This window comes from Dermochelys coriacea, chromosome 17, assembly GCF_009764565.3.
Source record: "Dermochelys coriacea isolate rDerCor1 chromosome 17, rDerCor1.pri.v4, whole genome shotgun sequence".
Lineage (NCBI taxonomy): Eukaryota > Metazoa > Chordata > Testudines > Dermochelyidae > Dermochelys > Dermochelys coriacea.
This window is the reverse complement of record NC_050084.1, coordinates 20,340,319-20,362,553: the sequence shown is the minus strand read 5'-3', so window position 1 is coordinate 20,362,553 and position 22,235 is coordinate 20,340,319. Positions and strand designations below refer to the sequence as shown.

The 22,235-nt window shown below is 47.7% G+C and overlaps 1 protein-coding gene across 13 annotated transcripts in view; it reads left to right on the top strand.

Annotated features, from left to right (window-relative positions):
• The window catches only part of AP2B1 (adaptor related protein complex 2 subunit beta 1), a 100,701-nt gene extending 80,744 nt beyond the window's left edge, over positions 1-19,957 (top strand). For all 13 annotated transcript variants that reach the window (XM_043499704.1, XM_038376000.2, XM_038375995.2 and 10 more), the window contains 4 exons: positions 2,406-2,490; positions 3,278-3,364; positions 15,313-15,467; positions 16,895-19,957. In XM_043499704.1, coding sequence (XP_043355639.1) covers positions 2,406-2,490; positions 3,278-3,364; positions 15,313-15,467; positions 16,895-16,969 — 402 coding nt within the window. In that variant the 3' untranslated portion in view covers positions 16,970-19,957. The remainder of the gene's footprint in view (positions 1-2,405; positions 2,491-3,277; positions 3,365-15,312; positions 15,468-16,894) is intronic.
• Positions 19,958-22,235: the final 2,278 nt, after the last annotated feature.

Here is a 22,235-nt window from a genome sequence, read left to right as displayed (position 1 = left end):
TCTCTGAAAGCCACCTAGTTTGTTTAGATCTCTCTAAAGTGATGGCAAGAACTGAATATAATCTTCCATCTGCCTCTCAACCTTCGAACCTGCCAGCATGTGATGTCAGCAATCGGTGTATGACAAGGTGTAATGGTTTTAACTAAGCCCTGCTTTTAAAAGATCTTTTCTCACTGTGTGAATTAAATATACACCCTTTTTCATCATCAACAACAACAACAACAAAAGATGTGGAAAAAACAAGTTCTGTCACATGCAAATCTCCTGGTTTTCTCTGCTTTCCAGGGACACTCCCAAGTGCTCCAAAATAATTTTCAGTTGTTCAGAACGCTGACCTTATTTCCTTGCATGTATTCCAAACCAACTGATTGGTGTGTTCAGATTTCCCATCACCCCCTCCTCTCCTTTATCAACAGCTATTTCTACTGGGATTAGTTTTATTTCTAAATAGGCCCTACAGAATACATGGGAATTTTATTCTGCAGACAAAACACAGAGGTCTTTAATTTTGAATCTGTGGATTAATCTGGTTCACCACTGGCTATGAATCCTCTAACTGGTCACCTAACTGAAATACAAACACAGTGGGTGAACCAGATTAATCCACAGATTAATCTGGTTTCCCCAGGATCTTCAGGGAGTGAGGTGATGAAGTGAGCTGTAGTTCACGAAAGCTTATGCTCAAATAAATTTGTTAGTCTCGAAGGTGCCACAAGTCCTCCTTTTCAATTCCTGTTGACATTCAAGCGTCTTTACATATCCCAGCCACAGCCCATAACGAGATGGTATGCATTTTCCATTCAATACCGTCTATCCAATGCCTGGATTAGGATTCACATATTCCAAGGAATTGCAGATATCTGCTAAACTCTGTTCCAGTGACATTGTGTGGTGTGGGCAGAGAGTGGGAGAGGGAGAAATAAAAGGCAACACTCCTGACCTCAGTTATGACAATACGTTTTCCTGGACCTTTGGTTTGCCTCTACTATTGCCTTAAGCCTCATCAAGGCAAAACTCAAGTGAGGTCACTCTCCTGGTGAGCAAAAAGCAGTCAGTCCTATGCAGACTGACTTCTTGGTAGTGCTAAGAGGCAATCATGTACCTCTCTTCAGCTGTGCGAATTTAAGGGGGTGTTGGCAATTAAACTTTTCACCCATTGATTGCCCTCCCCCAGTTGCTATAAAGCAGATCCTGTTCCTTTGAGCCCAGTGCAGAGCTGTTGACTCAGTCAGCTACCACCATAGTGACATTTACAGCTTTCCCCAGGGTAAAGCCGCTAAACACCAAGGAATTCAGGCACTGCTGCAAAAGTGTGTTAAATGTCCCCCTTACCCTGGAGTAAACTGCACTATTGGTCTTCTCTGTGTGCGTGTGACGCACAGGAGGTGTCAAGGGTTAAAAGGAGAGGAAGCTGGAAGTGTGGTAGATGGGGGTAGTGAGGTGAGAGTAGGGGATCTGGGTTGTATTCCTGATTCCGGCACTTACATGCTGTGTGACCTCAGGCAAGTCACTTAGCCGTTGGGCTTCAGTGTCCCGATTTGAAAAATGCAGCCTTGTGAGGCACACCGAGGTAATCTGACAAACGTGGCAATATACATGCTAAGCAGCGTTAGCAAGGTGTTGCCGAGACACGTCCAAATGCAGCGCAAAAGGGAGCGTCCGGAGTTAGTGGCCGTCCGACTATGAACCAGCAAATGGAGTCTGTGCCCAAACTCCACCTACATGCTGCAACAAAGAAATTACATTCAATGCAGGAGAAAGGGAGAGGGGATGTTGGAGACAGGAGACCGGCTTCAGGCTATGGAGTATTCAGAGCGAGGCTAGACTGAGAAAAGAGAAACCAAGAAATCTGTGTGGAGGGGAGTGGCGGGGAGGAGGAGGACAGGGAGATGGAAAGGGGAGTGTGAGCCTAGCCAGTTGAGATTGTAGAACACACAGGTTGGGTGCAGAAAGGGCCAGGTTGCAAATAGGAGGGAGGGGACATGAATAAAAGGTTAAAAAGCCCATCTGCGGACTGGGGCGTGAAATGACAGAGTGCCTGCATGCAGCCAGAATAGATTAGCGTGGGGGGGTAGGAGTAATGGGAAATGAGGGCGGAATAAGAAATGAGCATGAGGCCACTAGCTGTGAGCCCACAGCGGCTGGCACAGTGAAGTGCTCACTGGAGGGGAGTGAGAACTGATGAAGGAGTAGGCTGGGTGCACTCTTTGCACCTGCTGAGAGACATTCTTCCAGGCTTAGCAGCGTCTCCACGTACCCAGTGTGCACAGCTGGCCTTCACCTCCAGGCAGGGCCGTTAAAGATCACCACCCCTAGAAACGCACGAACTCCCGAGGACAATGTCCCTGTCCATCCCCAGCACGCTACAGAAAATGCCCTAATTCTCCTGTTTCTTTTCCTGCCAGGTGGCTGTGAAAAATAGCATCGACGTCTTCTACTTCAGCTGCCTTATTCCTCTCAACGTGCTTTTCGTGGAGGACGGCAAAATGGGTAAGTACTGTTTGGTCAGCATCCCTCTGCTCTTTGGAGAGTCACGCGGGCAGGCGGAGTACAGCGTCCTGACAAGGCACAGCTTGATGCCAGTCCGTCTGTAGCAGAGACCCATCTGTACTGGAATGCCAGGGCAGCGTAGTTAGCCAGTCCCTGCTCTCCTGCCGTTGCTATTCAAAGCAGTTGCATTTCCAGAACATCCCTCCTCTGGTCTGACTATACCTGCCAAGCATAGGTACGCTGTGCCAAATCCTGCTCTCATGGAAGTTGTTCATTGACTTCAGTGGGACCAGGGTTTAGCCCATAAATCTTACACTGTAACCCCTTCTTCATGTTCTCTCCTGTTCAATAGTCTGCTTTTACATCAGAGGTGGAGAAGGTGCCTGGAAAACGGAATCGTAGCTGGGTTCTACGTTTGGCCTTTTTGCTGCTGGGAAAGGGAGATCCTGCATGACGTGGTTCTCGTATTCTGAGCTGTGGGCTCTTCCCAACAAACCCCACCTGCTCCTGACTCGTGAAAGTCTGCTGCAGCAAAGACATTGGGAACAGATCCAAATGGTCTTCAAAACTTTGCTGCTTTCAGTAAAACTAGGCTAGACAAATTGCTAGCCAACGTGTTGTAGGGAACACTCTTGAACTAGACCCCGAGGGATGGACTAGATGCGACCCGGCAGGCCTCTTCTATCTCTGCAGCATGTCCTTCTGCAGTGACTCTTGGGAATGGCACTGTGGGTAGTTCAGAGAACCAGGAGGGTGGGACACTGACCGTTGTCTTTCCTGTATGTAGAACGCCAGGTCTTCCTTGCCACGTGGAAGGATATTCCAAATGAAAACGAGCTCCAGTTCCAGATTAAAGAGTGTCACCTGAATGCTGGTAAGTTAACTTTGTTCTGGACCGCAGCGAGCCTTTGTAATGCACAGGAGTGACGATACGATAGTCAAGTTTTTCCGGTCATTAGCATTGTGTATCGACAACACTGACAAAGCAGGATTGCAGGTACAGGCTGAGCAGTTCCAAATTCTAGCCCCAAGGATTTGTTTGACCTAAACTTTCAGCTGAATTCCATAAAAGGAGGTTTCCCTAGTGAATGTCTCTGAAAACGGTTCCCTCCCTAGGATTTCACTTGTTCCCTTTTTCCTTCCGTTATAGTTCTTACATTCTCCCTTTCCAGTTTATTTGCCTTCCTTGTCATGATGTCTCTGAGCAGGGAGCTTTGGGCTTGATTTCAAATCCTTCCTGATAGTTACTGTGGTTTGTACCCTAACCCACATCACAAAAATTTCATATTGGTTCCAAGTTGTCTTTTTTCACTGTCAGGCTGGGATCCCTAAGGCTTGTTAGCTGTAGGGGCAGCTGTGGTTGAGTGGCTTGAGAACAAGTCTAGGAGTGAGGGAATGTGGGATGTAGATCTGCCACTAACTTGCTGTGCCACCTTGGATGAGCCACTTGTCCCTCCTGTGTCTTTCCCCATCCGCAAGTAAGTGGGTATAACCTGGCCTAGTGATTAGAGCACTGGACTGGAACTCGGGAGACCTGAGTTCTGTTCCCTGCATGACTTTGGACAGATTACTTCAGTTTCCCCATCTGCACAATGAGAATAATGATACTGAGCTCCTTTGTAAAGTGCTTTGAGCTCTCCTGATGAAAAGCCCTACAGGAGAGCTAGGAGGTGTTATCTGCAGATGAAAAGCCTGGTGTAAGGCCACAGTCATATATTGCTATTGTTTATTGTTATGTTGCTGGCTTTCAACTGTACCCGGTCTACTTGAGCCAAGTGCTTAGTCAGCTGTTTGCCTCTACTAGACAATGAACATCTCACATGTACAGAAGACCATTTTGCCACTGAAGGATGAGGGAGTACTTGGCCAGTAGAGCTGCACTGTTCCCATTTGAGAGGCCTGGATGGGATCCAAGTGCTTGTAACTAAAGCTAGTATGTTTTACAGAGAGGTGTGTCCCTCTTGATTACAAACCCATGGTTCTTTCTCTCCTGTCTGCCGTCACGCAGGGAGAACACTCCTCTCACTTCAGTCACAGGCAGAAACAACCGTCTGCCTTTGTAACCATGATTTTTTTTCTGTTTTGGACCACAAAAGATGTGACGCAAATAGCAGCCGTTGGATCTTATGACTTGATTCTGTTCCTGGGGTTCTGATGAGGGCAGCCTCTCCGGCGCTCCCTTTATTCCAGCCTCTCAAATGGCATGCAGACATTTCCACCTGATTGGAAGTTCTGCCCTGTAATCCATCATACCCTTCTCCTTCCACCATCATCCATTAGCCACTCTGTCTGTTGGGCGCTGTGGCACAGAAGGAAGGTTTCGTTCTTGTAATGGACAATCTGTCAGTTTTTAAAGTCCTTCCCCCATCCCCTTGGGCCTAGATTCTAAATGTTCAGTCTCAGCAGGTGGCTTTATTTCTGACAAGACTTCCAGAAACTAATTCTTCTACCCTCCATAAACCATAGCTGCAGTGGATCTGTCTGCTGTGAGGAATAAGTAGTTTTAATTCCTGGTTACTTGACATACATCAACGGGCCATCTGGTCCATTTTGCAGCCATCACACTGGCCAATGCTAAGGAAGCTGTAATGCCTCTAATTGTAGGATACTCTACTGTCAAGGTTTCTGCCTGACCCTTGGTTGTGATTAGCCTATACACTGCAGTGCTTTCTCCACTTTACCCACCTTCTCCCCTTTACTGGGAGTCATTAAAGGATGCAGAGTAATTGGCAGCCTTCACTGTTTGGCTGCTTTACCGGCCATGTGCCAGACCTTGTGCCTGGGCTTGCTTGGAATTGTAATGAAGCCCAGCTCTCAGCGGAGGGGCACGCAGGAGCACTCCTGTCCCGTTAGATTTCTGCACGGTTGCACTCTCCATGTGAGTAATAACATTGCTCTGTTGCAGCGTTATCTGCAGCCATCACCAGGCCTCAGAGAGAGGAAGCTCCTGTCAGTCTTTTAGCGAGAACTTTGGACACGGTGCCCGTTTGAGCGTGATCCATCGCTAGGGAAGCGACAGCGTGTGCAGAATCTATCGGCCTCCTCTGCTTGTTTAGGGAGAAAAATGGGTCGTGTCTGATAAACGGACTTCAAATGCTTTTATCAGCTGACGCCTCTGTTCTTGTCTTCGGAGCTGATGCCTCGTCCCTACTGCAATTACAGGAGCCATTTTCTGCACTGATCACCTGGATCGTTGAGCCAAGCAGGCTGAGAGCTAGTGGGTGCGGAAGGCTGAGAGCCTGGCATGGAAATAACAGGTGTTAGGCTGTGTCTACACTGGTGCAGACTTGATGTACGTGAAGCACAGTTTGTACCCTTGCAGTTTCAAACTGGAGGAAGCTGCACCAGTGCAAACCACCCGGCACTGGTGTAAATCTTGTCTACGCTAAGGGTTTGCACTGGTGGTCATAGCTAAAAACCTAGTGTAGACAAGGCCTTACTGTAGGCTACCTCTGGCCATCATCCAATCTTCCCTCTGAGGTAGTGGCTTGAAATGCTGAAGTCTGTGTGTACTTGTCCTGGGTGTGTGGATTAAACAATCTACCTCTGTTATCATGGCCTTTTTCTCTCTAGAGACACCAGCAGCAGTTTAAAGCTTTCACTGTAAATTTCAGCTCTCCCGTGTTTGTTATGAGGAATCTGAATGGTGCAGCTGTGTAACTTTTATACCCTTGGCATAGATGGGGACAGACATACTCAAGGGACCTAGTCATAGCTTTCAGCTGTGCCAGGGCAGCGGTGGCCATGAACAACGCTTGTGAATTTCAGTGGCTGTTGACTGATTCAAAATTTGCTGCAATGCTGCTCTTCAGCACAGATCACTGCTTCCAACAGCTGCTAGTTTTCGACAGATGTCCAAGCCATCTTTGTCAATGTAAATCGATATGAATCCCATGAGACCCACTTAAATAATTCCTGAATAGCACATGCCCACATGGTGGTATGATCTCTTCTAGGTTTAGGAACTCTGTTAACGACAAGATTCATTCTCCAGTCTATCTGATTTCCGGTTCAACAACACAAATTGAGCTGTGAGCTAGAAATACCCCCATTTCCCAGCTGATCTGCCATATTCACAGCAGAACCGGTTATTTAAATATAGTAGCAGAACTATAGCAGACCTTTGACAGATGGAGCGAACACACCGACAATTGTGCATAAGCTCCTGAGGAGCTGAAGTGGGGGCTAATCAAAACAGTCTTCCCTCCATCAATGCACTCTGCCTGGCATCCTTTCTCCTTGCCGTGAAGACCCTTCACTTCCATGTTCGTGAATGCTTAAATCTTACAAAATCCAGACAGATGATACCAGAAGCCTGCCATCCAGCTGAGTGAGGAATGCTGATTTCTGTAAAGGGACATTTAAATTAGAAATAAATCTCTTTACAACAGAGATCAATTTTTGTACAGAGTCAGGGATGCAGCTTGCTAATTTCTTGTATGGCGCTGTGCGCTACTGTACATCCAGGATTGTGTGTCTGTCACTGGGCAGCAGGCAGATTTCAAAGCACTTCTAGCCTAATAACTCTGGTTATTTATCCTTTCCTTAAATAAAAGGCAGATTGAAACACAAACATTTCTATCAATGAAGACATTTCAAATGTTACTGAATCTGTGTGGGCAAAATGTACTGGAAGGAGCAATCCTACGCTTGTCTCCCCAGGATGGGCTAGATGTGACTTTGTCCCTTGAATCTTGAATTTGCATGACTTTATACATTCAGGCTCAAATTTTTAAAGGTATTTAGGTGATTCTGCACTCAGCGCTGCAACGCCTCGTGGGTTGAGGAGCCTATGCCTCATTTTCAAAAAGTTATTTAGGCTCCTAAATCAGTTAAGTGTTGCAATGCATAGTGCAGCAACGTCTAAATACCTTTAAAAATCTGGGCCTATGCCCCCAATCCCATAAGTGACTACAGTGCCCTCATGAGTCCCATTGCAATCAGTGGGTCTTGCTTAACAGTCGTGTGCAGATTGGGCCAGAGTGTGAATACATAGACTCATCTCCTATTTAAGGTATACATATGGGTGCATTTTATATTTTAAATACATTCAGGCTCTGCACATGTATCTGAGGCCATAGGGAAACAGTTGTATGATATTTTAGCGGAGAAACCATGTGATCATGTAATTAAAGATTGTTGTCATGGATACACACAAGGGGTCAGAGTTAAGATTAAAGGTACAACTTCAATTTTCTCATGTCCTCTCTTTTATGCTAATTTAAGACTTTGGTACCTCGATGATTCTGCTCACATGAGAAGGCAGGGAAAATCCAGTTAAAGGGTGAGAAGAGCTTAAAAAGCTGAGACCTCCCAAGCAGTGAGAGGCAAAGTTTTAGGAACTCCCCAGGCATAGAAAGATTTCAATACAGGGTCCTGTTCTGCACTGAAATTCTTACTTGTCAGATGGCGGAGCTGCCATTTGGATATGCTATTAAACAGGTTCATAGCTCCCAGCATCAGTCAGCATTCCTGCCATGCATGTGCGATACCAAATTCATAAATGTATTTAACTTGGGTAATTTTTTGCAAAACACACATTGTCCTCCACTAACTAATGCATGTTAAAATACAATTTTCCTTTTTCACACTAGAATTTCTTAAAACATCTTAGTTTAAAAGATGTTAATAGATTTTTAAGGCTGAAAGTGGCTATATATTATCATCTAGTCTGACTGCCTGCATATTTTAGCTAATATGTTTTAAAAATGCACCTTATACCCTAGTCCAGACAAGCCATTCAAATAAAACAGGAGCCGTATTGTCTGTGGGTGTGTCATAGAATCATAGAAATGTAGGGGTGAAAGGGACCTCAAGAGGTTATTTAGTCCATCCCCCAACGCTGAGGCAGGACCAAGGAAACCTAGACCATCTCTGGCAGGTGTTTGGCCAACCTGTTTTTAAAACCCTTCCACAATGGGAATTCCACCTCCGTGTGTGTACATGCACACATACAATTAAAGAATAATGCCAGTCTGGCTGTATGTAATCTTGTTGTCATTCTGTTGAGCAGTTCTGATAACCTTATTTGCCCTGCTTCTTTATCAGTGTCACCAGAACCCTGGGGTGGAATGACAGTCCCGTTATTTTCAGTCGCATGAGTTTTTATTAAGATCTTAGTACATTTCTATTCTTTTCCCATACAATCCATGCCTTTTGTTTGCTGCTCTTCGCCCGACCCTTGACATACAAATGATACCGTTCACTGGTTTGCACTTCAATACTTGGGCTTAATCTAAAGAATGCTTTTGATCTCTTAGTCACCATAGTTCTGTGCTTTGTATGTAATGTCCTGGGAAGACTGTGTTCCTTTGTCTAAAGTGGCTTTCCGAGTCCTCTCCAGCCCCTTTGCTTCTGAGAAAGGTTTGAATACAGTGGAGCTAATTCTGACACCAGAGTCGATGTGATAAATCTGTTCAAAGAACAAGACGGGACAGATTTTCAAAAGATTTCAGCACCCCAGTGCTTCCATTGGCACACCTAAATAAAACAACCAGATTTCCATTGCTCTCCAAGGGGAGGAGCTGGGCACTGGGCTATTCTGAACATATGGCCTAGTTCTCCATATGTGGGGTGAAATACAGTCTCCCTCCTAAAGGAGGCTCGCGAGCAGGATTTTTACAGCACAAATAGGTCTACGTTCCATAACTGGTCTTAGCTCCTTTTGCCGGTTGTGGGTGATGCTTGTACAAGTTGACTGAGGACTTGCTCTTCCACAACCCTGATTCCTTGGTCCTATGCTGTCTAAATTTGTGGAGTCACACGGTTCCTTGCCAACAGAGTGGGGTCCTCCCCAGGATTATGAATGGCAAAGAGGAGACGCTGAGCTGTCTCAGAGCAAGTTCTTATCCAATAAGAACAGAGTACAGAAAATGGCAGGTCAGTGCCTCAGACATTTTGTTCTCCTTCCACAGACTCCTGACCTCCCACCATACAAATGAGGGACAAGTGGGGGATTGGACAGTGCATGGGACATGGGGCCAGATTTTCCACGGTGATTAGGCACCTAAGAATGTAGATGGGCACCTACTAGAATTTAGAGAAGCAGGTTAGGTGCCTAACTCACACAGGCATTTTGTACACCTTACTAGGCTCCCATCTGATCTCTAGCTACCTAAAGACCCTTGACAATCTGGCCCAGGGCACTTTTCGCCTTGCGCTCTGATTTCAGTGGCAGCCCAGATTGGTATGGACAGTAGTTACCATCTGCCTGCTCAGTGGTCTCTCTAATGGATTGGTGGGTCACAGTCCATTTCCCGGCAGACAGATGTCCCCATTATAGACCCAACTCCCCACCTCCACCAAATGTCCAACTGGTGCTTTTGCTGGCACTTGGAGCAGAGAGGCCAGTTCCTGAATGGGTATGGAAACCCTCTCCCCCCTCCCAACCTTAAAGGTGGGCTCCTCCATGTCGGAATTAAACCCCAGCTTCCCCTTGATCATGCAGTAGAAGTCAAAGCCCTGTGCTTCTGACATCACTTGGAAATGACTGTGATTCTTCACGATGGGATCAGGCAAGGTTTGCAGATGCACCTTCTGCTTGAACCCATCTCTTTACTGGATCCGCAGACTGTCAGATGTCGCTAGAAGCACAGGGAGGCATTTGAGGGTTGCTTGACTGCAGAAAAAATAACTAGGTTTTGTTTGCTGATTTCAACTGTTCACTGCTGAATAGTATTGAGGGCTTTGAACTCAGAAAAAGGCCTATCTCAATAAGTAGGTGGCAAAGCTTCATATATGTGATCCTGTATCTGGGACCTAGTTAGGTGAGAGTAGCCATCTGGTTCAGTGTGTGTGTGTGAATTCCCTGTGTTACAAAATGCACAGTTCTGATGTTTTTGAGCATAGTATATTAATCTTATTTTCCCTTTATAAAATTAAGCCTTGATTCTGCAAAGACTTACGCATGTGCTTAGCTTTACACAAGCAAGTGGTCCATTGAAGCCATTGCAGCTGCTTTCAATGTAAAGCAAGTCTTTGCAGGATGGAGGCCTTAATTAGCAACCAGCATCTCATCCCTCCTCCTCTCCCCCCCCCCCAAAAATCATTAAATTTGTCATTAAAAAGTATGGGGAGAAGGGGTGGTGGCTGTGGCTGTTATGTATTCTAGAGGTTTCCCCAGAAGGAAAACTCCTTCTGTCATACCTTTTTAATTTAAAAATTCAATTAAAAATAACCCTTTCTGTATAGAAGACAAACATGTTTTTAAAAAAAACCCCTCACAAAATCCTATTTGAAGTTGCATATTGAGGACGGATGCAGCTTATCCTGCGCTGCTAAAGGAACCGTGAATCCTTTGCATTGGTTTGCACTGTCATCGGGTCCCATAGGCGCAGAGAAGGGCATCTGTGCGCAGTCAGCATAGCCTGTTTACAAGCTTCTGCTTGTCCTGCAAAAAGAACAGGAGGACTTGTGGCACTTTAGAGACTAAGATTTATTTGAGCATAAGCTTTTGTGAGCTACAGCTCACATTTGTAGCCCACGAAAGCTGATGCTCAAATAAATTTGTTAGTCTCTAAGGTGCCACAAGTACTCCTATTCTTTTTGCGGATACAGACTAACACGGTTGCTACTCTGAAACCTGCTTATACTGTGTGGTCATTAACCAAGGCTTTGCCGTGTGTTGCAGTTCCTCTCACTGATAGACATGCAGCACAATTCAAAGCAAGGCTGATCTCACAGCTCCCAGCAAATGTCTGTTTATAAAGGCAGCGCTGTTGCATGGCATTAACTGTCCTGCTTGAGCAAGGCACTGCCTGGCACTGTTGCCTAGCGACACTGCCCGATCTTGAAGAAACTGACATTGGTTTAGACTTGCTTACAGAGAAGTGACTGGAGCTGCTACCTGGGGATGGAAGGGAACTGGAAATGACACTTGCTCTCCAGTGTGTGTTTATCCTGAAGTCTGTATTAATAGAGACGGAGGCAGAAAGATTCAAATGACAATCCAAGCCGCAGCACACTTGTCTTTGGATTGTTATAAGTGGTTGAGTCACCTGATGGCTTCTGTGTCCAGTCATCTTATGATGAGCTTCCAAGACAGCAAAAGTAGGAGCCTGGGAGTTCTAACCCCAGCTCTGTCTTCCTGTGTGATCTTGGACAGGCATCACCTTGGACCGCTCAGCTCCAGTTTCCCTGTCTGGGGAACAACAGTTGAAAATGACATGCTTGGCCAAATTAGCAATTCTCTAACATCTTCAAGGCTTGCTGCTAGTAAGAGGCCAATAAATGCTTCTCAGCAGGTCCCCAGTTTACACTTAAAGGCTCCAATTGTGATTTGATTCAGTGCCCCTGCTAGGGGTCTGAGCCTTTAGTTTGCACTAACAGAATCCAGGCTGTCAGGATGCCAATCCTGTGCAAGGATGCGCCTCACCCTCTGTAATGTATTGGTAGCAACCATCATTAAGGTGACTGGAGTGAAAGTATCGGAAGCTGTAGAGCCGTGAGCTGTAGCTCACGAAAGCTTATGCTCAAATAAATTTGTTAGTCTCTAAGGTGCCACAAGTCCTCCTTTTCTTTTTGCGAATACAGACTAACACGGCTGCTACTCTGAAACCTGTTACTCTGCCTTTGTGTGCGCTTTGAACCTGCATGCTGCCAGGGAGCAGCAGCTGCTCAATGTAAGGGTTTAAACGTGACCCATTCCATTCCACATGGGAAGCGAATCTACCCTTAAGTTGCAACTTATTATTGTGGTTGATGTTCCTTTCAGACAGGAGCAACTGCCCAATGTAGCATCCCCACCATTAGTAGATCTTTGCCTTTCGGGTCCTCTGCAGATTTTTCTGTGTGGCAATCTGCTTAGGTTGCACAAGAAACAAATGTGTTGGTTGTATCCTGATCCCCATCTGGGGCTTGTCTGTGCCCAGCACAATTGTCAGCTGATACGGCTTGTAATGGAGCCACTCTGTGCCTGTTCCGGCTCCATTTGAGCTTAGGAGCAGACTGTTCTGCCCTGCATCGTTTCCTAACCCAGGTGGGCCCTTCGTATGCGGGAGGAGGAGAAATGGGGAGTGAGGGGTTTTAGCTCAGGAATTCATTAGTTACTTGCCTCTCCTAGTTTCCATAGTAACCAAGAAAGAGAGGAAAACCCAAACCTGACTCTGTCTGGGTAGTTAGCTGCATAAACCCTGCCCCTCCTCTGCAAATCGCTGTCCCAAAGCCTTCAGGGGCAGCAGGGTTAGTCCAGCTGCTGGTCTTCACTGAGTAAAGCCTGAACTCAAAGTTCCCATGCTGTGGCGAGAGCTTCTCTGCTCTTCAGGGATAATCGATTCTACAGCAACTCAGCTGCAGCCCTGATCTGCTGGGTAAGTGGAGGAAGGAAAGGCAGCTGCTCCAGGGCAAGATTGCAGCATGAACGTGAGAAGTCAGACCCCTTCCCTGCTCTCTGCTGTATGGATTGAGACTCAGATGCTCTTTCTTTGACCCCCTGCTCCAGTGCTGACTTAATCACTTCCATTCTTTAAACAAAACCTTTGTGTGGTGCTCTGGATTTTAGTATTCGTGAACATGGGCGATTGAAGGTGCTGCCTGGAGTCTGGCTGGTCAGGTACACACTCCCTATGTGTTTCAGAGTAGCAGCCGTGTTAGTCTGTATTCGCAAAAAGAAAAGGAGTACTTGTGGCACCTTAGAGACTAACAAATTTATTTGAGCATAAGCTTTCGTGAGCTACAGCTCACTTCATCGGATGCATTAATGCATCATAATGCATCCGATGAAGTGAGCTGTAGCTCACGAAAGCTTATGCTCAAATAAATTTGTTAGTCTCTAAGGTGCCACAAGTACTCCCTATGTGGATGCTGTACTGTCCTGCCACCACACCATCCCTTTTCATGTAGTGGGTTTTCTGGGCCAGTGCCTGCAGCCTTCCTTGAGGTTTACTTGCCACTGTTTCCAAAGGGCACACTGGGTCTGTCCAGCTGCATGCAGCCAAGTTTACATTTTCCTCTCCATCTTCCTGGTTGCTGTGGAAAGTACAAGCTACTGACCAGGGTTTGACACAGCCCAGCCCATTTGTTTCCACACGCACGCATCTCACCGCTGTAGGATGAACTGGCACAAGGGAGCTGTTGAATTTGTGAGGTTGGAAATAGACAGTATTGAACTTCCCTTCTGCTCTCTCTAGTGGGTGAGTTGAAAATGCTGTGCTCTAATCAGCCAAGTGCCTTCAGCTCACCTGTGCGGTAACACTTGTAACAATTTTGGAGCAAAGGAGGGAACTGAGTTTTCAAAACGGACATCAGAAGGTTCCCCCAGTATGTATTGCTTGAGGAGCTTCTATCTCCCTTTTGCTCAGGAAGGCGATTCTGGGAATACAGGCTACATCCTTGTTCCTCCCTTTTCTGAATTTCCTGAGCTTATGAATAATTGCGCCCTCAGCCAGTACACAAAAGGGTGACCATGTGGTCTAGTGATTGGAGCAAAAGGACTGTCAGCCTGGGGTAGCTTGAGTTTCAGTCCCACTTTGTGCCAACATCTTCAGGCCAACTGGAAGTTGGCTAGAACACAAAAACCACCTGGTGAACGTGTAGATAGAACATCATCTGAACTTACCGCCATAAGTAACGTCCTGGAAAGCCAGGAAATTACTCCGGTAGCCCACAGCCAGGAGTGGCTGGGACCTCAAGGGATGTTTGTGGTTATCTCAAGAATCCCCTGACTATCAAAAGCTGGGAGTGGAAGAGGAGGGTGGATCACTCCAGATTTTCCCTGTTCTGGACACTGCCCCTGAAGCTCCAGTATTGGCCCTTGTTGGAGAGAAGATGCTGGGCAGGAATGGACGATGGTCTTGACCCAGTATGGCCATTCTTATGTTCTTGTGTACTGAACTTGCTTTCCTAGACCAGCAGGTTGTGTGGCTTTAGGAATGAGACTTACAGGGGTACTGCTCATATCCTGGCCTCTATGTGGCCCAGAGTCTTTTTCCTTCTGGCCTCAGAAAGACTACAGCCATCCCCTCCTTAAGTTGGGTTTTGGCTTCCACAGGCCATCAGTGTGGGCCATTGATTTGGATGCTGTGTGTTCTGGATCCCTGCTGCTGCTCTTGTTTCTCTGTAAGATGCCTGAGAAATGGGTGTCATGGTTACAGCCGTATATTTATGTGCAGGTAAAATTATGTGTCTCTTCCTAGTGCTACAGTCGCAAAGTGTTTAAAAACCTCATCACAGCCCCACTGCCGAGAGGCAGAAGGGAAAAGCGTTTTCTCTCATCCGCTAAGTCACTGAAAAGCGTTTGAATTCAGGGTGCAGAGAATTGTTAATGACTGAGAAGCCAAAGTTGAGATTTAAGCAGTGATCTCATTTGTTCTTACTTAGCAGCATCCTCTGGCTCGGAAGTGCACGGCACAATGTCCAAAATCAGCTTGCCCAAGTTCTGGGCTTTTTTGGGGAACTAGGAATCTGCAACTTACGGAAGGGACCCAGGCCTTGCTGAACTCTCATCTTGCCTAGAGTACTGTGATCATGGAGGTGGGAGTGTGACCCTTGCGGGAGAAGCAAATGCTAAATTAGCAGGGAGACCCATATCCGAAGGGAGGTCTCAGGGGAAATGGAGCACTTATTACCAAATCTGCTCTTACCTCATTTTCCAGTGTGCACCTTCCCCCATAGACTCACTGTCTAATGCAGTTGCCAGTTTTTCCTCATCTGTGCACTCATTTGTTCTGTTTGTACACTGCCTAGCACAGTGGGCCCATGGTCCGTGACTAGAGCTTCTAGGTTCTAGGATAACACAGATGACATTCGGGGGTATAGTTCTGTATTTTCTTCTCTGTATGTCTGGTGTGCACCCTTGATTTAATAGAGGTGTTTTTCTATTTGAAGACACTGTTTCCAGTAAGCTGCAGAACAATAATGTTTACACCATTGCCAAGAGGAATGTGGAAGGCCAGGACATGCTCTACCAGTCTCTGAAGCTCACCAACGGTATCTGGATCTTAGCTGAGCTACGTATTCAGCCTGGGAACCCGAATTACACAGTAAGACCCTTCGGCTCTTGGGGGGAGGGAGAGGAGACACCACACATCCTTTCCCAAGCTATCTCAAATCTGAGTCTGCTTCTTCCCAGCATGCTCGTTTGGGGCAGGGCCTGTTAATTTCAATGCCAAAGGAAATCCCTGCTGAGCTGGGAGGAGTTGGGAAACCACTGATGATAGCTATGTTAGTGACCCGCTGAGCTGGGTTAATGCTGACTCAGCAGCAGGCCTTTATTGGCCAAGATTGTTACCACTAGAATTAGCCAAGAGAAATCAACACAAAAGCATTGCCAGAATTCTCCACAACCCCCCCCCTTTCCACCTCCTCCTCTAGTAGACAAGACTAGATTTCTGCCATGCTGACTGTTGAAGCAGAGACCAGCTGTCCAGACTTTGGAGATTTCTTTGGCCTTGCCTCTGTGGCAGCCACTCAAAGGCAAGAGCACTGCTTGTCCCACATGCCACATGCAGCTACTTCCTTTAGCTGTCCTGCCTCCCTACTGCTTATCCTTGTAGATTCTCCTCACTGCTGCTGGAGTCTCTCTCCTGGTTTGAGAATCTCAAGGCACACTCCGGGGGGCCCTTTGTGTGGAAAGAAAATTAAAATCCTTGAAAATATACTACTGAAAAGGGAGCTTGGCTTTGCATTAAGCTCCCTAGTTATACAGTAGTGCGAGCAGGGCTCTGATTTGCGAGCTGGTCTGCGATTGGGGGAATTGGCAGCTTGGTGGTTAGCATTGCCCTTAAGGGAAAGCACCTCTCAAGGTTATTGACCTATGCCAGCTGAATACCACTGCCATTATCTTGGTTTAGTGTGGTGTGAATTCCAATTCTGGGGGATAGGACTACTAGAAGTGTACAGGTCCTTTCCCCAATTCGGTCACAAAATTGGCTAGCTTTCCATACGTGAGCGGGAGTGCGCTTTTGCAGAACTCAGTGCTTTGGTGGTAAGTAGCTTTTGGGGAGAGTAACTGGGTCTAAATATTTGAAGTTGTATGTAAATTAGGGAGGGGAAAAAAAATGGTATCCTGGAAAACACAATGGTAACCTGTGCTAACATGGTATGGCTCTTTGTCACCCGCTTGAGGTTTGAGTCTGCTGCTGCAGCAGAGTTAAGGGACATGGTCTTTTAGCCCGACTAGTAGAGGCTCATGCTTTGAGATCCACAGGGTTCAGTCTCCAGCTTAAGGTGCACAATCGTTAGGCCAGACTGGCTCTCTATTAGACATCTGTGTGCACCACCTTGGTGTGCATGGCACCTTGTGGGGCGGGTGAAGCACCATGGCAGCCTCGCTGTGTATTAGGCTGTGTGGAGTATGGATCCAATGCAGTGAAATGGGTCCTGAGGAATTAACAGACTGGCTAGTAGAGATGGGCTGTGTGTTATCTGCTGACTTCTTGCGCTAACTTTGGCTTTGCATCTCTCCTAGCTGTCCCTGAAGTGCCGGGCTCCTGAAGTGTCCCAGTACATCTACCAGGTCTATGACGGCATTTTGAAAAACTAACATCATGGGTCCATGTCTCACCCTGCAGAGGGAGGAGGGGAGACTCTGGATACTCCCGTTATCGGTGCAGGCAAAGAACTCTAACTGGAAGCAGTTGTATTCATGTGTAGGATTTCAGACAAACGCACCGAGAAACCAAGGTAGCGATTAGTATCCACATGCTAATAATAATATAGGGAACAACTGTTTGATATTTTTAGCGTCTATGGAAACTTTGTAACCACTGCTTCAACGACTCCTATGTCCCCCCAGCGCCACTGTTCTGTCGTTCTTTCTTGTGGGCTTTTCCATCTTGTGCCAATGTTTAGCATTTTCTAAACTGCGTTAGGCTTAGTTGATATTTTGTAATATATGGCTCGTTTAAAACCTGAAAAAGATACGTCTCTTGTTCATTAAAACAAGGCAAAGGCATCATAGAAACACAAACTGCACTTTATTATTTTATATTTTTTATACGTTTGGGTTTTTTTGTATTGTAACCAGATGAAAAAAGGAAAAAAAAAAAAAAAAAGATTTGGAGTAGTGAAAACATCCAAGGAAACACAGGTGAGGTAGGACTAGAGTAGCCTTGAAGAGCCAGTGATGTGTGAAGAGCACCAGTTTGGACCCAAGGTGCATCTATTTGGGTTGGATGGGGCTTTGGGTCGTACTTGTGCTGGGGGGGGCTCGATGCTCATCCAAAAAATCTGTGTCCCAGCTATTTTGCCTGGTTGCAGTCCTGGGGTTTGGAATTGGGTCTTCATTGCATGGGGAAGCAGGAGCTGGCAGGGTCTGGTTTGATAATGGGGCAGCAGATGGCAAAATGAGGACGGAAACAGCAGGTCTGACTCCCAGAATGCAAGGCTCTTGGCAGAGCATGGGGTGCAGTCATTGCCTTTTTTTCCCCCGCTTTCCCGCTCATTCCCTGTGTCTTCCTGTGACAGTCTGTCTGCCTTCTTCCCCCTGGGTCAGCTTCAGCTAGCTGAGTTGGGTTCTGCCTAGCTCCGAATGCTGTCCAGGCTGAAGGACCTGTGCGATAAATCTGAATCCCGGCAGAGGGTGGTCACAGCCACTTTGCCTATGGGAGCATCCTCGAGCACTTTCCTGCTGAGATGTGAGTGCAAAAGCTGGAGGACACGGCAGCATCTGGCCGTGCGCTTTGGGTTAAATTCTCTGGAGGAGTCCAAGCCACTCCTCGTCCCCCTGAGCCCCTGGTCACTGGCATTGCCGGGCAAGTTGCCCCTGGCTTTGGGAGCCTTTTCTCCTAGAGTCCTGGAAGGCTTGCCGTCAAAAATTGCTGAGGAGCAAGCGCCCGTTATCCAGGGGTGCAAAGGAGAGTCGCCGAGAAGCTGATTGGGAGTCGCAGCTCACCTCCCCCCCACTTGTGACACCCAAAATATTTCGTGATGGGGGAGAGTCTTGAGTGCAATCTCCTGCCCTGTAAACCCTCGGCTCCAGATGACCCTACTGCTGCAGGGGCCAGTGGGTGCTGTACGTGAGGTGATCTCACAGGCTCGTTCCCTCCATTCCCATTCGCCAGAGCTGGGCTTTCTGTGCCAAAGACGACAGACTGAGAGTCATTTGGGTTCTTAGTGTCTGAAACTCACTGGCATGGGAACACAGGCTCCCTTACTCCTCTCTGCCGCAGCTCCTGCTCACACAGCAGGCTCCCAGGGTGGAGGGTGGCTGCTTCCTGCCAGCCAGGGAGTTTCCCTGTCACAGGCACGGGGCTGGAATAGACACCATGAAAGGTGAAACAAAAGCGGGGATAGTAGCTCGCTTGGCTCTATCCATCTACATAGCTGAATGTGTCAACCCAGCCCCAGAACGGCTTCTGCAGTCCCCGCTGCTCTCAGCTGACGCTTGGCACAGCAATTCCCCCAGGAGTGAAGTGATGCCCTTAATGTGACCACATACAACACTGAGCCTGTGCTCTTGAACCCCAAGACTGGGCGGGGATCACCTGTTCGGTGCATGTGAATCTGGGGATACAGAACGGGACTGTAACAGTGGACCAAGAGAATAAGGGGGAAAGGGATGAGGCCAGTGAGGTTAGGCCAGGTCATGGGCAGGATGAAACATGGTTCCATGGTGAGGAGACTCAGCTCGAAGCCAGTTCTCAGCCAGGGAAGCGAGTGAAGATTGGGAGCAACTGCATCCTTTGTGTATGTGCTGGCCGGCGTCCTCAGTGCAGAGATCATTTGGCAGCATGAATCCTGGCTGAGCAGAAGGCGGGACAGAGTTGTAGAAACCAGGCACTTGAGCATGCACCAGCTTGGCTGTTTGGTTGGTTGTCTAAAGCCCTGAGGATAGCTGGGCTGCGAGCACTGCGGAAATAATTATTACAGTAATTCATAAAGTGCCGGGTGCGCTGAGGCACACGCCTCTCTCCCCTCGGAGCCAAGCTGTGAAGCAGCATCCGGCCTCTCATAAGTTTCCACCGTGAAGTTCAGCTTTGTGCCTGGGAGGGGGCAGAGCAAGCCTGAGTCCTGCCAGGGTGGGAGGGGCAGCAGGGGAAATCCCTGTTCTCTCTCTGCCAAGGGCCGGCACATTCTGCAGTCCCCAGATTCTCCTGGCTGTGATGCTGGCTAATGGAGATTGCTGCTCAGTGAGCCTGCACCGGATTAGGGCACTGACCTGGGAGAGGCGGTGGAGGGTCCCTGGGAATAATGGCACGAGTCTTGCTCAGTTAAACCCTCTGTAAAGCCTGAACACAGGAAAGAATTAAACAAAACCTTGAGCAAATACCTCGCCTACCCGGAACTCCTTCCCCCTCCCCGGTGTCTGTGCGTCTCTTCTGGGCCTGTGCTCTGTGTGTGTGTGTGTGTGTGTGTGTGTGTGTGTGCATGCCGTGAAGCGTGGTCTGTGAGAAGGGGAGCTGGAGGGCAGGCAAGGAGCATTGCTCAATGTCGATGCCATTCCATTGTACTGCATATCCACTCTGATGTGTTCACTTTTTGGTAAAGCATTACCTTCTTTCCTTGTCAATAAACTTGTCATTTACACTAACGCCCAGCTGTGGTGTGCTTCTGTTCGGGAAGGGGGGCTGGCAGGGCACAGCTGGTTTGGGGCTGTAGGATGCAGCTGGAGCAGCTGATAACTCTACTGAGAAGCACTGGTGTCCTTGCCAAGTGACCCATGGACCAGAGGCCCCCGTTTCTGTCCTTCTTTGACCTTGAATGTGCTCAGACTGCCCCAAGCTGGTCAGAAGCAGACCAGGTGCCATGTGACTAGAGATTTATTTGTGATAATTTCCCCCGCCGCCCAAAATAAAACCCTACTCTGTTCCCTGGCTGCTAATGTTCCGTAACACCCATGCCAGCGAACGTAAATTACAACACACTATTGATTTTGTGTGCGGCTTTGAGGCTCCCAGCCACTTTCAGCTCCAGGTGCTCTGCACTTAAATCACTGGCTCAGAACCTGGGCAGGGTGGAGAGGTTAAAATAAGGAACCTCAGGTGCGTAGCTGGTTCAAGAAAGTGGAGGTTGGTGGGCTTTCCCTTCTTCCTTTGGGAGTCTCGGCAGATCGGAGTCTCGGCAGATCAGAGTCTCAGTTCAGATGGAGGCACTGACCGTGAATGGATCCGATCCTATAGTTGGGAAGTTACTGTGCTGAGCTCACAGCATTGCCAGATCTGGTGACGGTTGGTGTTTTTCTTAAAAGCCCCAGTTTCTGGAGTCATGTGAGAATTACAGCTTTCATTTAAAGTAAGACCAAGTTCCTCGCCCACATGGGAAAAGCCTCTTGAACAGGATGTCTCCTAAAGGAGCCAAAACTAGGAAACTGAAGAGAAAAGCCCCCCAACTATTTTTAAAAGTTCGGATTTTTATTCATGGCTTTTTGCAGGCATGACTCAATCTTTGAACCTTGGTTTGGTCAATGAGCGGCCCCTCTATCATGCCCTGATGCTAAGTCAGCTGCAGCCTGGGAGAGGAAGACAGAGCTCCATAGAAAAGCAGCCAGTGTGTTGTGGGTGTGTGGAAGGTGGCTGTAAAAGGAAGACTTGGGCCCAATACCAGACCAGTGCTGTGGGAGGGGGGGAGATCTAGGAACCCGAGAAGGGTTTGGTCCTGTGGGCACTGTGTGTTCGTAAATAGGGGGGTGCCTGGATTGTCTCCTCCATGCTGGTCTGAAGCACATTTAAATAGTCCCAGAGAGGAGGCTAAGATAGGGCAAGCTGAAAATAGCCATTCTAACAATGGGGGGGTGGGGGAGTGGAGCCCATTCACACCCTTTGATTAGCTGCAGCAGCCTGAGCCCTGTAATATGAAACCCTGCTGAGTAAGGGTACATCTACGCTGCAAAACAAACCCCATGGTAGTAAATATCAGAGCCCAGGCAGCTGATTCAGGTTTGCGCTACAGGGCTAAAAATACCCATGTAGATGTTGGAGCTCAGGCTGGAGCCCAGGCTCTGAAACCCTCCCCCATCCTGGATTTCAGAGCCTGGGCTCCAGCCCGCATTGACACGGCTATTTTTAACCCTGTAGCATGGACCTGAGTCAGCTGACCCAGGCTCTGAGGTTTACGATCACAGGGTTTGTTTTGCAATGTAGACATACCCTTTCTTGCGCCAGGTTGTTACCCAGAGACATGCCTAACGAAAATCCCTTCCATTCGCTCCTTTCTGTAGCAGCTGCTCCATTGAAATCTGCCTTCAGCCTTGCTTTCCACCAGGTCAAAGCATATTCAAACGCTTTGTCACCTTCCACCAGTGAGCTGTTGTTACCGATGCTTTCCGAGTGGGAGCACCTCGCTCCGTAGCCATAGTAAGAGAGAATCGAGCCCCAAAGAGATTAAGTGATTTGTCCAGGGTCACACAAGGGAGTCTGTAGCAGAGCTGGGAAGCATACCAACCTCTGCTGTCTCCCTACCATGTTCCTCATTAGACACAGCTGATGCACAGGCTCATGAGTTCCCTGTCACCAGCTCTTCCTCGCTCCGCGGCACCAAGCAGTTTATCAAAATAAATCGTGCAGACATTTGGCAGTTTCTCGCAGTAACCCTAAGTGTCCAAATGACGCTTAATGGCTCCATTTCTCCATGTCGCACGGCTGATGAAATACATGAAGGCTGGGAATGACTCTTCCGTCATCAGGAAAGTGTCCCTCAAGGGAGTCTCTTCCTGATGCTCCGGGCTGCTCAGTCAGTGTTTTATTACTAGGTGCACGTCGTGGTGTGATTGGGCACTGATTGGTCATGCCTGGGGTCAGCTTTATTTGTGTGTAACTTACGCCAAATAATTCTTAACTGAGCCAACCCTTCTGGGGTCACAGAGGGAAGGC